General features: G+C 37.9%; 1 protein-coding gene across 1 annotated transcript in view; it reads left to right on the top strand.

Annotated features, from left to right (window-relative positions):
• The window catches only part of RAB11FIP2 (RAB11 family interacting protein 2), a 42964-nt gene that overhangs the window by 3014 nt on the left and 22488 nt on the right, over window positions 1-17462 (top strand). Inside the window, exons 2-3 of the mRNA XM_020894442.2 lie at window positions 3539-3981; window positions 4683-5148. Coding sequence (XP_020750101.1) covers window positions 3539-3981; window positions 4683-5148 — 909 coding nt within the window. The remainder of the gene's footprint in view (window positions 1-3538; window positions 3982-4682; window positions 5149-17462) is intronic.

Raw genomic sequence — 17462 nt, 5'->3', positions numbered from 1 at the left:
CTTGTGATGTTATTGCATTCAAAGTGATTTTCAGGTTATTAAATCCCTAATATTTGTGGATAAATGGAGACCACATATTTGATGAGATCTCTTTATTCGTAATATTTCTAGTTTTTTAATATAGTTAATAGCTTCCTTTTGCAGCACAGCTATACATATGGCCCAGTAAGAGACAGACTTGAGCCACCGATGTATTGCAAGAAAGATATTTAATATTCTGCACATTGCTGAGCCTTGTCAGCGTATTCCCCAGGTGCTTTTTAGAAAATGGGTATGGGTGATGAAGGCGACCAGCTGATTTGGAAGTCCCATGGAACTGCTGGGTGTGACACTTTCTACTCTTGACACTAAAGACAAGGATTTATAGCTTGTCTTCCATGATAAGAAAGAAGCGTGGTGGCTAAAAGTATCATTTGATTTATTTTTATATCTTGGAATTAAAAGCTTTTTTCCTTCTTTCAAGGAGAGGGATAAAGGGCCTGAGCCAGAACACTTTCATGAGTGGGACCTGGAAAGAGAACTTTGCTATATCTCCCATTTTAATGGGCGTCTGGATTGGTTCAGGCACAAGATTTAAGAAAACAGTACAGTACTTAATAATAGAATGGTAAAATTGTTTATGCTATTACGTTGTGTCAGTTCATTTTTTTTTTAACAGCAGAAGTGGGCCATGTTGATTTTTTTGTTTGTTTGTCTTTAATGCTCATGAAAAGTAATAACCAACCATACTCATCCAAAAGTTAGGTATGACTCAAACACATGCAGGTTTTAGGACTTGTGTGTGCGGCTGTGTATGCACCTGCGTCCTGGCCTCTGGCACCCTTCCTGCCAATCTTGTCCCATTTCTGACCACACAGCACCAATTGCTTGGGAATAGTTCCCACATGTGTGGTGGTTTTTGAACATGGACCTGTGCCCACTCAAAAATTGAACAGAGGCCATATACAGTTTAAATCTAACACTCCAGAGGTGAAAAAATAAAATCAGCATTAATCCACTAAGCCTCAAATGCTGTGTCTTCCTTTTATCTTTTTAGAAGCCAAGGAAAACAAGTGCTATCTCTGGAATGATTCTTGAAGGTCTCATTAAGACTTCCCTGTTATATCACTTTCCAAACAAAGCAGCTCGAGTTATTTGTCATGCCTATATTTTAAGTTGGTATATTTGTTAAAGGTCTTTGCAGTTGGGTCTTTGGGGTTTTTTTTGTGTGTGTTTTACTTTTTTTGGTCAAGGAGGATGGAAAATACTGTATTTAGAGTTTATATTCAAACACTGACTTGCTTTTATCCATTAAAGCGTACCTAAGTCTTCAGCGTTTCTTAACCAGAGAACAAAATGGTGCAGCATACACACAGACATACACAGAGTTGTAGTATTGTTGTTTTAAGAATATAGTTTTAGAAATGAAAATTCAGTAAACATTTATTTAGTGCAAGGAAAATTGCCTTCAAGAAGCTTACACTCCAGCAAGACAAAACCTACCTTGCCCTTGTGATTGAGTCTCCTGATTAAGTACAGTGTCCTGTGGTATACAACCTGGTATGCGTTTAACCTTATTATCATGTATGTGGTTCATTAAATACAAAAGAACTACTATTTTCATGCAGCTCTTACTGGCCAGCTTTGTCTGTTTTCCTTGTTAACGCCAGTCTGACATTAAGAAGCTACTTACTCTGTGCCTGAGTTTCCTCTTTGTGAAATAAGGATTTTGGGCTAACTGATTTATTTGGTGTCATCTCTAAAATTCTGTTATCGATTTTTCCCCCTCAGATTTGCCATGCTTTGTTACATACACAGATCTGGCATGCTGTGAGTTAGTAATTGGGTATATAACCTTGCTTTGTTTTCAGGCTTTGGGAGTGTGCACCTTTGTGTTGTTGAGGTTCTCTGTTCCGCAGAGTTTATTGCTGTCGTTTATTTCTAGTTTCTGAATCCTCACATTTCACCATTTGCCTCAGATAAAGGGTTTTCTCTATTTGGGGGTCTCAGGTTAATGCTTTCTGTTATAAGACTTTCTGTTTTTTAAAAGTTGCTTGTTTTGATGCAACTAGATCTTAACTGATTAAATTGAAAATATTTCACTTGCATGTTACTTTCTAAGATGTAGCTGGTGTGTGTGTGTATATGTATATACACACACATACAAATTATGTGCCAGTTCTCTTTTGCCTGGAAAGATCTTTGAAACTAGTGTTCCACTTGATAGTAATGTAGCTTCTTCTGGTGTATTCTGTAAAATTAGATCTGAGTTATTTAAGAAAATTAACACTTGCAGAGCTGTATTTAAATAATGACCTGTCTGCAGAAATGGATATTCTTCATTGTTTAAGCAACGTGGAAACATTGTAGGAACTCTCATCTCTGCTGGAGTTTGTACTTTTTGGCTGTTTGCCCTGTAGACTAACCATTTATGACACCAACAACTGGAGAAATTTTCATGGATAAAACTACTGTAAATAAACCAAAATAAATTCTGCATTTTACACATCATTTGAAAATGGGCAGTGTAATTCACTCAAGTGGCTAAAAGCGTAAGATTTGGGTCCAGTTAAAATAAGCTTTATTTGGCATTGTCACAGTAGCAAGTTATTGAAACAGAGATTGTAAGAGGAAGCATTTAAGCTTTTTTTCTTCAAACATGCTTTACAAGACTTATTACCATTTGTCACTTCTTGCATTTTACTTATTTTGCATATTTTATTCAGGAAGAGGCTTTGACCCATTTTATGTAAATCTTAATTACATTGTGGGCTTCCCCGTTGGCTCAGCGGTAAAGAATCCACCTGCCATGTAGAAGCTGCAGGAGACACAGGTTCCATCCCTGAGTGGGGAAGATCCCCTGAAGGAGGGCATGGCAAGCCACTCCAGTATTCTTGTCTGGAGAATTCCATGGGCAGAGGAGCCTGTCTGGCAACAGTCCATAGTGTGGCAAAGAGTCGGACACGACTGAAATGACTTCACACACGCACACACACAATTTACATTGTAAGCAATTTTCATGATGAACAAACTGTATGGAGTAGTCTCCCATGTTAACAAAATTCTTTTAATAGCTTTTACAGAAGAACTGTTTTGGCTCAGAGGCTGAATATTATTTTATTAAAGGTTTGGTTGCTATTTATTATTTTATGGTACTCAAAAATACTATGTATTGATGAATTATTTCAGGGTCTCTACCTCAGTGTCTTTTAATGCTAAACAATATTCTTCAGCCATGAGCCACCCTTGCACTAGATGGAAACATAATAGCTATTATTGGTAAGAAATTTTGATGCGTGATTTTCAAATCATGAAAGAAAAAGTTGTCTAAATAGCTTTTCAAAAAAGACTGATTCCTTATGTATGTGGTACATGGGAGAGACCTCCCTGTTTTTTTAAATGAAGCCATGAATAAAACTGGAAGCACTCTGGCTTCTCCTTCAGTGCTTAGATTGCCTTGATGTAGAGTAACTTTACCTAAAAAACTATTTGTATACAACAGAGCTCGATAATCCTCTCTTCATTACATATTACAACCCAGTTTTTCCTTCTCTTTAAGGTGGTTTAGATTAGAATCCAAACAAGGAAAAAGAGCCAAAAACAGGGGTGAGATAAAGGTCAATATTCAATTTATGAGGAACAATATGACAGCAAGTATGTTTGACTTATCAATGAAGGACAAAACAAGATCTCCTTTTGCAAAATTAAAAGATAAGATGAAAGGTAGAAAAAATGATGGGACATTTTCTGATACATCTTCTGCAATCATTCCAAGTTCTCACATGCCTGATGCCAATACTGAATTTTCAAGTAGTGAAATACAGATGAAATCTAAACCAAAAAAGCCTTTCCTTTTGGGTCCTCAGCGACTCTCTTCAGCACATTCAATGTCTGATTTAACTGGGGCCCACGTATGCTCGGAGAAGCTGAAGTCTGGCACCGTTGCTCAAACACATCTTCTTGGCCGCCAGATAGATTCCTTTGGAGCAGTTCCGGAAAGTGGTAAGTGATGTATGCATTCTTTCTCATTGATCCTCTCTGATCTGAACTACCTTCTTAATTTTTAAAGTTTGACTTCTAAAGTTAGTAAAAATTGAGGTTTCTTGCTAGCATTTTCTAAAGTAGTCATCAGATATTTATTGAGTACCTACTATACTCAAAATTGCTAAGTTTAAAGACAGAGCTGGTCTGAATTCAATATTATATTTATAGAATTAGATAATAAAAATGAGTCGATCTCTTTTCATGGCCTGGCTGCTGCTTTTTTTTTTTTTAACTTGTCATTTCTCCTATCGCAGAAGACTGAAATAAATGAATATTCCATTTCATCAGAATTTTCCTAGAAAAGAATCTTGTTCAGAAGTAAGAAAGTAAATTTAATACTACTGTTGAAAAAACAGTGAGAATTTATATAGCACTATAATGCTGAGCAGAACCTCTAGTTTTGATATTATAATTTATGTGATTGTTTCATTCTGAGCTGAGTAAATTAGTAATTGTCTAGCAAGATACTAATTGTTATTAGCCTACATACTGTTGTACCTTAGCATTTTAAGATTGTTTTCCTTGACTATTTTAAAAGGTTCATATCTTTAAATAGCTAATTGCTCTCATTCTAAAAGCAGGAGTATGCACACAGGATGTGTCAAATAGTGTGATATAATGTGTCACTGATTATGTACTAACTACAAAATTGTTTGCAGGAAGTCTCAAATCTCCACACAGAAGAACATTAAGCTTTGATACTTCTAAAATGAACCAGCCTGACAGCAGTGTGGATGAAGGTGAATCGTCTTTCGGAAGACAGAATGACCCATTTACAAATGTGACTGCTTCATTACCCCAAAAATTTGCAACACTGCCAAGGAAGAAAAATCCGTTTGAAGAAAGCAGTGAATCATGGGACAGCAGCGTGAATTTATTTTCAAAATCAATTGAAGTAAGAAAAGAAAACAAGAGAGAAAAAAGGGAGAAAGTCAGCCTCTTTGAAAGAGTGACTGGAAAAAAAGATAGAAGATCTGATAAACTTAACAACGGGGGAGCTGATAGCCCTTGTGATTTGAAATCACCTAATGCATTTAGTGAACATCGGCAGGACTATTTTGACTATGAGTCAACCAATCCGTTTACAACAAAATTCAGGGCTTCAAATATAATGCCATCTTCAAGGTAAGCTTAAACATGGGGAAGTTGTGCTATTTTGGAAAATAATTATACTTGAAAGTATCAAATATCCTTTTTAAATTCCTTTCATTTTATTTGAGAAAAATGCTAATCTTGTTTTTATAATTAATTTTGGAGCCAGGTGGTATGTACATCTTTGGAACTGAACTTTTTATCTTAGAAGGATAAAAGATTCTTAATCCCCACTGCATTATATTTCTTTCTACTTAACGTTGGCCAGAAACTCTCAGAAACTTATGGAGAAAACTATGTAGCTTTTGATGAGGTGTGGTGAAAGGGAATCACCAGTGGGTGTTAATTCAAGCCAGAAATCTAAGTGATGAGTTGAGTTTCTAAATGTTATTTTTCATTGATTGGTTGTGGGCCAGTAGCAGCCTATGGACTATTCTTTAAGAAATACTGGCTTAAGTTAAGTATTAATGGTTTTTGTGAAAGTGTTAGTTGCTCAATTGTGTCCACCTTTTTGCGACCCCATGGACTTGAAGTCTGTCAGCTTTCTCTATCCTTGGAAGCCCGTGGTTTTCTTTATAGGTGTTGGCTATCCTTATTAAGGGCTTCCCAGGTGGCACTAGTGGTAAAGCATCCACCTGCCAATGCAGGAGACTGAAGAGACGTGGGTTCAATCCCTGGGTCTGGAAGATACCCTGGAGGAGGGCATGGCAACCCACTCAAGCTTTCTTGCCTGGAAAATTCCGTGAACAGAGGAGCCTGGCAGGCTACTGCCAGTAGGGTCACAAAGAGTAGAACATGACTGAAGCGACTTAGCATGCACATACATCCTTATTAAATGGCTATTTGGAGTAATGTTTATTGGAATCCAGTGAACCTTGGGGGTACTATAAATACATCACAGAGTATCTGTAATGATGACTTAACAGAAATAATCTATCATGATAAGGTTTAGATTGTCAGAATCCTTGAGTTTTCAGTTATGTTAGTAGTACTTTTCTAATTCCTTAGTACAGGTTGGAACTGTATGGCTTAAGTAAGATGATGCATTTTGCAGAAGTGAATGGTGGAATAGCTGATTAAGGAAACCTCAAGCAAAAAATAAGATGAATCTATTGGAATCTTATGCAGTTATCATGGAGGAGCATGGTAGACTGTTTGCCGTGAAACATAGATGTTCTTTCCCGAGTCAAGAACGTATGGTGGTCAGATTCCAGTGAGAAACCTGCTTAATGGCTCTGTGACCTCTCTCAACTTCCGCATCTCTGTCTTTGAAATAAGGAAAATGAGACATTCTCAGTAGGATTGGGGGACGATAAGTGATAAAGTACATGGCATAAAGCCAGGCCCCAAATAGGGAACCCATAAACAGTGGTTGCTGTTACGTTTTATATAGTGCCATGTCATATTTTGTTTAGGAACGTTGCTTTGTTTTGTCCCACTATAAACAGAAAATAGTACTAATAATCACCCTTTTAGGCTTGTGATCTCCTGCCTGTCTTCTGATCTCTTAAAACATGCATTTGGAGTTTTCCAGGGAAAGCTAGTATTTCTTTTGTCTTCTTTTATCAAAATAAATGGGTATTCACTGTAGCTTTGGAAACTATTGTTCAGTTTTCTTTATACTTCAAAGAAATATGTTTTTATCATATGGTATTAATATTTTATTGAGAAGTCCTTGGTTTTGATATGCTATTCTCAAATATTTCATGTTGGTATTTTACATACTATACTTCACATATTGTGTTAAGAAACCACAGAGGTAAATAGAAATGTAGTTGCTTTTTTCCCCCTCAACTGAACTTTTTCTGAACAAAGTTATTGCCAGGAACTATCTGAGATAACTTAGAGATTGGATAATTTACATAATTTTAGAGTCAAAGAAAAACAAAAACAATGGGACATGGTAGGAAAATGATTTTTAAATTATGGCAGTATGTGGAAAAATAGGTGTCCTCAAATTTGTAATTGCCTTACACTTGGCTATTTACATGAACTTAAAAATTAATGTTTTAAAAGTGAGCGTGGTGTTTTGCCAAATTGAGGCTTTGTTTTGGGTTACTTCAGTATTAATGCTGTGTCTATCAAAATTAGAGCTTTAATCCTAAAGGAAATCAACCCTGAATATTCACTGGAAGGACTGATGCTGAAGCTCCAATACTTTGGCCACCTGATGTGAGAGCTGTCTCATTGGAAAAGACTCAGATGTTGGGAAAGATTGAGGGCAGGAGAAGAAGGGGCAGCAGAGGGTGAGATGGTTCAATGGCATCATCGACTCAGTGGACAAACTCTGGGAGATAGTTAAGGACAGGGAAGCCTGTTATGCTGCAGTCCCTGGGATCTCAAGAGTCGAACACAACTGGTGACTGAACAACAGCAAGATGATATGTGTATAAAATGATCGCAAGTAATGAAAAAAACAATAGGTTTTTTTCATTTTAAAATTTTCTTTTCTTCATATTCATAAGATGCCAACTATGAAGGCAAAAACATCTGTAGATTTCCTACGAAGTTACTCTTCCTTTTTATGTCACAAACCATCTCTGTGGTAAATGGAAAACATTTGCGGTAAAGGGGTTTGTTGTTGTTTCGTCACTAAGTCGTGTCCAGTTCTTTCTGACCCCATGAACTGTAGCCCACCATGCTCCTCTGTCCTGTGCTAACTCCTGGAGTTTCCTCAAATTCATGTCCATTGGGTCGGTGATGCCATCTAATCATCTCACCCTGTGCCACCCCTTCTTTTGCTTCAGTCTTTCCCAGCATCAGGGTCTTTTCCAATGAGTCAGCTCTTCGCATCAGGTGGCCAAAGTATTGGAGCTTCAGCCTCAGTCTTTCCGATGAATATTCAGGACTGATTTCCTTTAGGATTGACTGGTTTGATCTCCTTGCAGTTCAAGGGACTCAGTCTTCTCCAGCACCACAATTCAAAAGCATCAATTCTTTAGCACTCAGCCATCTTTATGGACCAACTGTCACATTGTACATGACTACTGGAAAAATCAGTTTTGACTCTACGGACCTTTGTCAGCAAAGTGATGTCTCTTTTTAACACACTGTCTAGGTTTGTCATAGCTTCTCTTCCAAGGAGCAAGTGTCTTTTAGAGGTAAATTAATAGAAGGATTGACTATAAATAGATCTAGGAAGATAGTGCAATTCGAATTTTTGGAAAGCAACTTTGTCTCAAGTGGAGTTAGAAAGGATATAGTTAAGATAGCTTGGTCTGTTCATATTTTTCCTTCCAATAGCATTCCTCAGTTATATGGGACATTTTCAATTTCTTACCTTAACATCCAAACCAAATGCACTTTTGAAACTATAGACTCGTATCACTAGGACACGCACTATGAATTATTTTTTTTCCAGTAATGCTAAATAGATCTCTTTACAGAGTCTTCGGGACTCCTGTGGCTGATGTCTGTGAGAAAGCTGAACAAAGTGAAGGGTGAAATACGTAGGTATGGAACTGAATTTTGTTCTTTGAGTAAACTGGTTCCCTGTGATCGCAGATAACGTGGGAACCATATTGTTACCCTCTGGCTGAATAATGTGTGTGATCACCACTGGAGAATTTTCCTTATGCCAAAAAAATTGTACTAAGGAATACTTTCTTGAAAGTTAGAGTTTTTATTTGTTTGTAAGTAAAGTCGAGCTGACGAAATCACCTAGTAATCACAAAAGTTATAGCATTTTGCTTCTGTTCTTGGAATAGATCCCATAGTCTTACATAAAACAGAGTGGAAATGAGCTAGCTTTTTTTTGGGTTGCTTCAACAAAGAGTAGGGCTCTTTGAAATCCCTTTCCCCGCAGTTGCTAACTCTCAGTCTCTTTCCTCTTACCCACCCCCACTTCTCTGAACAGAAGTCGCTGTTCCTTGTGCTGCAGCCTGGTCCTCCCTAGGTCTTCCTTTCTGTGGGCATCCCCCTAGTCACTCATCTGACCACTTTACCCCCTCACCTCCATGAACAACATGACGACAGAGCCTCCTTTTCATTCACCTTTTAACCCTTAATCTCCAGCATGATAGTAGGTAACAGGTATTGGAAAGCAGTTTTTGAATAAATGCATATGGTACAGCAGATGGATTTCCTAAAATACTAGTATCATCCCTTCATTCCCTTAGCCCTCTGCTTCCAGCTCAGGATGGGCTGTGAAGGTCTTTCTGATAGACCAGCAACAGATCCATAAAGGCAGATGTGTGTATTTTTATATACAACTAAACATGATTCCACTCCAGTATTCTTGCTTGTGAAATCCCATGGACATAGGAGCCTGGTGGGCTACAGTCCATGGGGTTGCAAAAGAATCAGACACGACTTAGTGACTAAACAACAACAACAAAAGATGATAGAAATATAAATGAGTCTTAAAGGACTACTAAAAGGTAATATTCATATTCTGACTGGCACATTTCTGAAGTTTGTTAAGAATTCTGTATTAGAACAGTTAGGATAGGTTACCAGCTGCAGTAAACAACCTTAGATCTCATTGGCTTGTTCCAGTAAAAGTTTATCCCGCCTTAGCATGACACGTGAGTGCTTTGTTCCACGCTGTTTCTTGGCTCCACACGGTTGCTCAGGAGCCAGGCTCCTTCCTTGTAATACTGGTGTTTAATGTGCGTCCCCCAGGGCTGTGCAGCAGAGCAAGAGTGGAGGATCCCGTGGATGTCTTTATGTGCCAGGCCTGGCAGTGGTGCCCACACTTGTTCTGCTGCTGTTCCAGTGGGCAGTGTTCAGTCGTGTCCTGGCTTGAGTGCCGCCAGTTAAGAAACATGGTTTAGCTGCAGACCCGAGAAAAGTACTGGACTTGAGCGCACAGCAGTGTGTGTGTCCTGGATGCCAGCTCTGAGAAGTCTGGACAACATTCTAACACTTGGTGTGCTGTAGAAGTCCTACTATACATGTATGTGAAAGTGCAGCTGGAATTCTTATAGTTTTAAGAAGAATTTTATCAGTTAACTATTGGTGGTGTTTGTGTTTTAAAATTGCTACTGCTCCTGTTTTTAATTACAAATCACGGGTGGTTTAGCAGCATCAGTATCAGCTAATGTTATGTGGTTAACCCTACAGTTAAATAATAAAAAAAAAATAGTGACTGTTTTTTACATCAGCAATATTTAACTTTCCCAAAACCAGTATTCCTGAATGTTTGTTATACCATATTCAATAATTTGTTCACGACTAATTCTTCAACACTGGGCTATTTTCCCTCTGGAAAGTGGAAATAGGTAAGTATGTTCACCAAAGCAGATTTGCTTTTCTTTCTTTTTTTTTCTTAGAAGAGAGTCCCAACTAGACTGTTCTCTTAGGTGGGGACAGGTGACCAAGTTCTGGCTTACTGAAGTATTAGTGGAAAAGAAGAATGGTCTGTCCTCCATATCCCTGGGTTCTTTGCATCCATGGAATCAAGCAATCTTGGGTCAAAAATATTTGGGGGAAAAAAATTCTAGAAAGTTCCAGAAAGTAAAACTTGATCTTGCTGCTTGCTGGCTGCCATTTACACAGTATTTACAACTATTCACATACCACTTACACTGTGTTGGGTGTTATAAGTAATCTAGAGATGATTTAAAGTATACAGGAAGGATGTGTGTAGGTTACTTGCAAATACTAGGCATTTTTATATAAGGGGCTTGAACATCTAGAGAATTGAGTAATCTGGGGTCTTAGAACCAATGCCCTGCAGATACCGGGGAGTGACTGTATACCAGTTTTAGGGCTAGTCCATGAAAACCTCCTATATAGCCCTCCACATTCCTCTGTTCCACCATGCCCTGGACAGATGGTTGGCAAACTAGGCTTGTGGGCCAAATCTGGCTTGCTTCCTGTTTTTTGGAAATAAGGTCTTATTGGAATGCAACTTGCCCATTTGTTTATGGCTGCTTTTGTGCTGTAATAGTAAAGTTGAGTAGTTATGACAGAGACTGTGTGACCCACAAAGTCAAAAATATTTATTACTTGACCTTTTACACAGATAATCTGCTGAACCTGTACTAACTAGATGGAGGTCTTTGGAGAGCCATAGATAGGGTCCCTGAATGCATGTGGAAGGCCACCTCATAAACAACAACTGCTGAACCTTGTTGTGAATAATAAATTTTCAGAATATTAAATTACTGTGATGTTTGCATTTATGTATTATAGCACATAGCTTTGTTATTTAGCATTTAGGCCATAATGCCTCTTGTTCTATTTAAGGAAGCCTAATTCAAAACACTTTCAGCATCACTGGTTTGCAACACCAGACCCAAACGGCTGTTTCTGATTGTCAAGGATTATTGTGTTTTAGGCTTTTCTTAACTGTTCAGCTTTTCTTTTCCTGTACTTCACCTTTCTGCTCCAGGTGGGTTCATTTCCTATTGCACCTCTCCACCCTGAGGTCTCTGTAAGCCTGGCCAATTCCGTTCCTTGGCTCAGCTGTGGAATGTGCTCTTCACTCATCTCTGAGTGTCCTCAGACTATCCTTGATGTTGAAAACTCTTTAATCCTATCTTGATTGATAACATAGTGTTCCCTTCTGTGGAATTCTGCTGATACAGAACGTAATTGCTGAACAGTGTTTATTCTGTCTTGGTTTATTTTTCCCAGCTAACTTGTGTAAACTACTGAGCAGTTGTGCTGTATCTTCTTTTGTGGGTGCCTGCAGCTCCCGGGGGCTTCCCAGGTGGCTCAGTGGTAAAGAATCCGCCTGCCAGTGCAGGAGACACAGGTTTGATCCCTGGGTCGGGAAGACCCCCTGGAGAAGGAAATGGCAACCCACTCCAGTATTCTTGCCTGGAAAACCCCAGGGACAGAGGAGCCGGCGGGCAACAGTCCCTGGGGTAACAAAGAGTCAGACAAGACTGAGCACATGCATGCAGCACCTAGATCACTGCAGGTCCTCCGTGCTGATCATCAGGGGCACCTGGGTTTTTTTTGCTTTGTTTTGCTTATATCTCGGTTGAGTCCTACTGCAAGGCTAAATTAGAATCTTCAGTGGATAAGCCCAGAAATAAAAGTCCATGTTTAAAAAAAAAAGACTTCCTGCTGATTCTCAGGCTTAAAAATTGTTGATCTAAATTACATCATCTATTTCATGAAAGTTCAGTAAGTACTTAATATATGAACAGGAATCAGGAGTTTTGCTGGTAAACTCATAGTTGAAGGGACAGTTTAGTCATACTAGCTTTGTCTGCGGGGCCCTGAATAAGTAGAGGGATCAGTGAGGAAATCAGCTTGACTAAACAGGGATATTGAGAGGAGTATATATTTGGTCGAATGGCTAAGAAACAACTAAAGTATAGTAGGCATTGAAAATCAGGCAGGAATGTCTGACTGTTGAGTATTTATGGCATCTGTGGATGAATTGTTTTTTAGGATTCAGGTGATACCTAGGCATCAGTCATGACGAACAACATTTAAAAAACGTGCTTGTGTTCGTATGCTACCTGTAAGAAATTGAAGAGAATCTCCATTTGTGATGTGTATTCTTCTGAAGTTCCAGTTTAGGACTGAAGAACTCCTCCTGGTTAAGGGAAGTCATTCATACAAGGAAAAAATTTGTAGTGTATATCTTATTCTGAAATTTTTAAAAAATATATAGTCAAGAACCTAAGCCTACTCTGTAGGATGAGCTAATGCTGTTAGAGGTTAGAGGCAGCTCATCAAAGAGCGAGACCTTATGGGAGATATTTTTACCAGAGAGCTTTGTTTTGGGAACATCCTCTTTAAGACCTGCACAAAGAACCTGCTTTCCCTTCATTATTTTCTGCCTTATTGTAGTTGTGAAAACCATGTAAACAAACTCTTAGTTGTGCTATGAGAACTTAATTTGTTGTGTAACATTCCTGGTATCCTTGACTTTATTAGAGTGTGTATTCCTGTGTTCCCCTTTGCAGTATCTGCTGTGGAAGAATCTGTCCACTTCTTAGCTCTCAACTTGAGCCAGTTATTTTTTAGGGCAGTGCATAGTGTCTGAGATCAAGATCTCATATTTATCATACGTACTTTACAGTTTTGCCTAATGGTATCAGCTCAGTTCAGTCTCCCAGTCGTATCCAACTCTTTGCGACCCCATGGACTGCAGCATGCCAGTCCTCCTTGTCCATCACCAACTCCTGGAGTTTACTCAAACTCGTGTCCATTGAGTCGGTGATGCCATCCAACCATCTCATCCTCTGTCATCCCCTTCTCCCGCCTTCAACCTTTCCCAGCATCAGGGTCTTTTCCAGTACCTTTGATGTTTGTAACATGCCTTTCTTAGAAGCTGCAAAAAACAAAAAAAATGAGTTACCTAGAGTATATATTTAAATGTGTTTCTCAGTTTCACAGCAAAAATCACCATAGGCTTTTGAGCATGTAACAATTATTATGAAGTTGTATAATATGTCCATTAAAAAATAAACTTATGTATTTATTTTTCAAAGTTATAGTAAACAAATCATCCTAAAGAAAAGACCCTATTCATAGTTTTAAAGCCATCATTTTTATAATGTTCCTTACAACATTTTTTTTTCCTATTTAAATTTAAAGCACAGTCTTTGGTTTAATAAACCTCACCCCACATAAGGTTTAATAGCAGTGTTTACTTTTTGTCCATATTTGTCTAATGTTAAAGATAATCTACCTGTTATTCATGGCAGCCTATAAATCTTTTTTACACAGCTGACAATTTGTAACTTCATTTATGAGACAGAAAACAAAAACTTTTGAGATGATTTTTAGAGCCATTAATCCATTAGTGCCCAGGGGTTTACAGAATGTATCTAATGAAACGATGACTGGGAGCCTGAAATATGTGATGTGATTAGTTCCCTTAACACTAACTAGAACTTTTATGCTTAACTCCCCAGATACGACTTGAAACTTTTTTACCCTTTGTCATCCTAATACTCATTATAATAGCTCTCATTAATTGGTACATCTCCCAATGGGTTAATTTGAAGATACCAACCGTGCTATCCTTTTGCTAACTTACTAATGCAAATTGATATTTATAGACGTCAAAATTGAAAACAAAAAAAGCCCTAACAGAAAAGGACAAACTTTGCTAAGTTATTATTATTTTGAGCTGAGAGATTGAGATACACAGAGAATCTGTTGAGAAAAGAAAACAAGCCAAAAAAAAAAAAAAATCCACAAAAACTACTGTAGGCTAATAAACTGATGTGAAAATTTCTCAATTTACAGCACTTGACAGGTGCTAAAAGAAAAGCATCTTTAATTTTAATGTGTTGTTAGGACCTCTTTAGAGAGACTGTACAAGTTATTAACAAGGTCCTCTGAGACAGGAGACGGGTAATTAACAAGACCTATGGAGATATAGTTTAGGTAATTAACGAGCTCTTAGGCAGTGGACACAGGATAACACATAGCGAGTCCAACAGTTAAAGAGAACAGGTTGTTATGATATGATCAAATACAAGATGTAGAATGTAAGTCTTCTTAAAGTTTCTGATAGGTAAATATTAAGATTATATTCCAGTGACCTTAATGCGTTAATTTTTATAAATCAATATGTAATTTTTTGCTTTAAGATAGAATTTGAGAGAATTATTTCTTTGTAAAATCAACAAGCAAGGAAGCTTGTTACCTATAGATTAATAATCTTCATTAATTGCCATTAATGAACTTTGAGAACAATACATTGGAAAGACATAATTTCTGTGATTCGTACTGTGCGCTGTGCATAGTCGCTCATTCGTGTCTCACTTTTTGCGACCCCATGGACTGTAGCCCACCAGGCTCTAAATTTAGATGATTATTCTGTTTATTTTTCACCTGTGGGCTGTTGAGTAAAACTACCTGTTCCAAATGGGCAGTCCACTTTCTTTGACGGCTTTAAAACAGTCAGGATCTAGGCCAGAGAGGACTTCATCAATTTGGTTTTTATATAATATGCAAGGGTCCCTCCCATCATGCTCTTAAGGGTACCTTTAAGTCTGAGATAAGATAGTCTCAATTTCAGGTACTTGGTCTGATATTTCCTATGTAAATTTGAAATTGTTGGGGTATGAGTTGAGAGCTGGTTCAGAAAACTCCCAGTCTGTAAGCCTTTATTAAAACATGCTATACTCTAAAGGTTAAGAATATGAAGAAAGCCCTTGCAGGTCTTCTAATTCATTCTATTGCTTCCTTGATGTTGTCTGTTCAAGTCCATCAGGATGAATTTTTCCAAATTTCAGATCTGATAATCAAATGATGTTTTCAATTTTCATTATTTTTGGATGAAAAAGATAGAACTATGTCTCACGCTGGGATATAGGAGGAGCCTGGTGGGCTACAGTCCATGGGGTTGCAAAGAGTCGGACACGACTGAGCAACTACACTTTCACTTTCATATTTGCTATATATAAGGATAGCAGAGGTTATTAAGATACAAATCCTTCTCTAAGAGCTCATCAAAACAGGCATATAAAAATTAGGTCTAAATTCCATGCTAAGGACTGGACATTGTATCAGCATTGGGGTACTATGAAAGATTTTTAAATTGGGTTGTGATACCATCAGAGTAATATCTTTGGTATTCTGTAGCATGGGGATTTCCTGGGGCCAGGAGTGGCAGAAGGGAGGAGGCCTTGGAGCAAGAGAACAAGTTAGGAAGTTACCATGATTATTGAGGTGAGAGTTTGATAGAGGTCACTTGGCAGTGAGGATGGAAAGAAGGGAACATCTCTGAGATACATTTCTGGACTAACATAGATGGGATTTGACCATTCTGCATGTGTGTGTGTCTGTGTATGTGTGTGTAGGGGAGGAATGTTGGGGGACTGGTAAAGGAGAAAAAACGAGGAAGGTCATTTCAGTGATGTGTCTTTAACAATGTCTTAAAGTTGATGAGTCACAGTACTGAAAAAACTGTATTGTAGCAATGTCAGATCTTTAGTCCTTGAATCAAACTTGGCATTTCAGTCTTGATGAAGAGGTTTGAGTTTTTTGTGTTTTTAATGTGATGCTGTCTTGTTTATTTTAGGATTTTGTTTTTAGAGAAGAGGAATTACGTATTTTGAGTTATTGGAGACAAGGAACGTAGTATCAGCCTAATAACAATTTATGAGAGTTTGTTTTTGAAACCTGGAAAATACTTTGGCTTCTTTGAACTCAAGAATGCACATTTCTATAGCCGCTTCTGGACTCAATGCATTTAAAGTGTGTTCATCTCAACACCGTAACTACCACGTGCATTTCTCTGCAGTGGCTTTGGCTTTACCAAATCTTGCCCACTTTGGATCCCTTTTGTCAGTTTCTCACTAAGAGATTAACTTCTCTGTCTTTTATGATTTTCCCTTCTTTGTGCACCACTTTTGTAGGCCTCCTGTTTCGATGTTTAGAGCGTTTCTTTTTGGACAACTGTGTCCACATCACCTGTGGTTACCCTTCGTAATAATAAAGCTTTAATTTTTTAAATACAGGTGCTATTTCTGTGTATTTAACATGTGGTGGTAGTGTTACCTGTGGCTAGAGTGTTTTAAATAGCTGCTGGTGATAGAAATTAAAGCAGTTAATTTGATTTGGAAATCAACTTCCTTATATGCATTTAGCTAGTTTCTAAGAATATTAGGATTCAGACATTTGTCTCCTTGAACTTATGTTTTAAAGATAAATTATTTATCTTTGATTTGATATGCTAAATACAATTCAGTATAATATAACAGAGGCTTCCCAGGTGGCTCAGTGGAAAAGAATCTGCCTGACAATGCAGGAGACGCAGGAGATGCTGGTTCTATCCTGGGTGGGAAAGATCCTCTGGAGGAGGAAATGGCAACCTGACTGCAGTGTTCTTGCCTGGAAAATTACATGGACAGAGGAGCTTGGCGGGCTGCAGTCCGTGGGGTCGCAGAGAGTCCAGCATGACTTAGTGGACTGAGCATGCGCACATGCACACACATCATATAATGGATAATAATTATAATGTAAATTATACAAATTAATATAAATGTTAAAGTACAATATTATGTAACTAAATATAGTATACAGCAAATTAAAATGTTTTATGTATTTTATATATTTATTTTAAGCTTAGATATCTTTCTGACAAAAGTGCTAATACCACTTAATAGCAATTACATGGGTCAGTTTACCCAGAATAAAACTTAATTCAGATTTCCAATTTTTAAAGGTCATTTCAACAAACATGTTTGTAAAACTCTACGGTGGCTGGAGGTGGATAGGTGAAGATGAGATTCATAGGTTACAAGTAGCCTTCTAAGCTAGGGAGAAGGATATGTAAGCAGTGACCAGTAATCCAGGCCGAGTGAACTGTGTTGAATACGGTTTGTTATGAAAAGGGAGAGGAAGAGCTTGCTAGAGATTGGGAAATGCTTCTTCAAGGAAGAGGCCTTTGAACTTTTGTTCTTGACCATTGAGTGTGATTT

This window comes from Odocoileus virginianus, chromosome 7 (assembly GCF_023699985.2).
Source record: "Odocoileus virginianus isolate 20LAN1187 ecotype Illinois chromosome 7, Ovbor_1.2, whole genome shotgun sequence".
NCBI lineage: Eukaryota > Metazoa > Chordata > Mammalia > Artiodactyla > Cervidae > Odocoileus > Odocoileus virginianus.
This window is presented reverse-complemented; position numbering and strand designations above follow the sequence as displayed.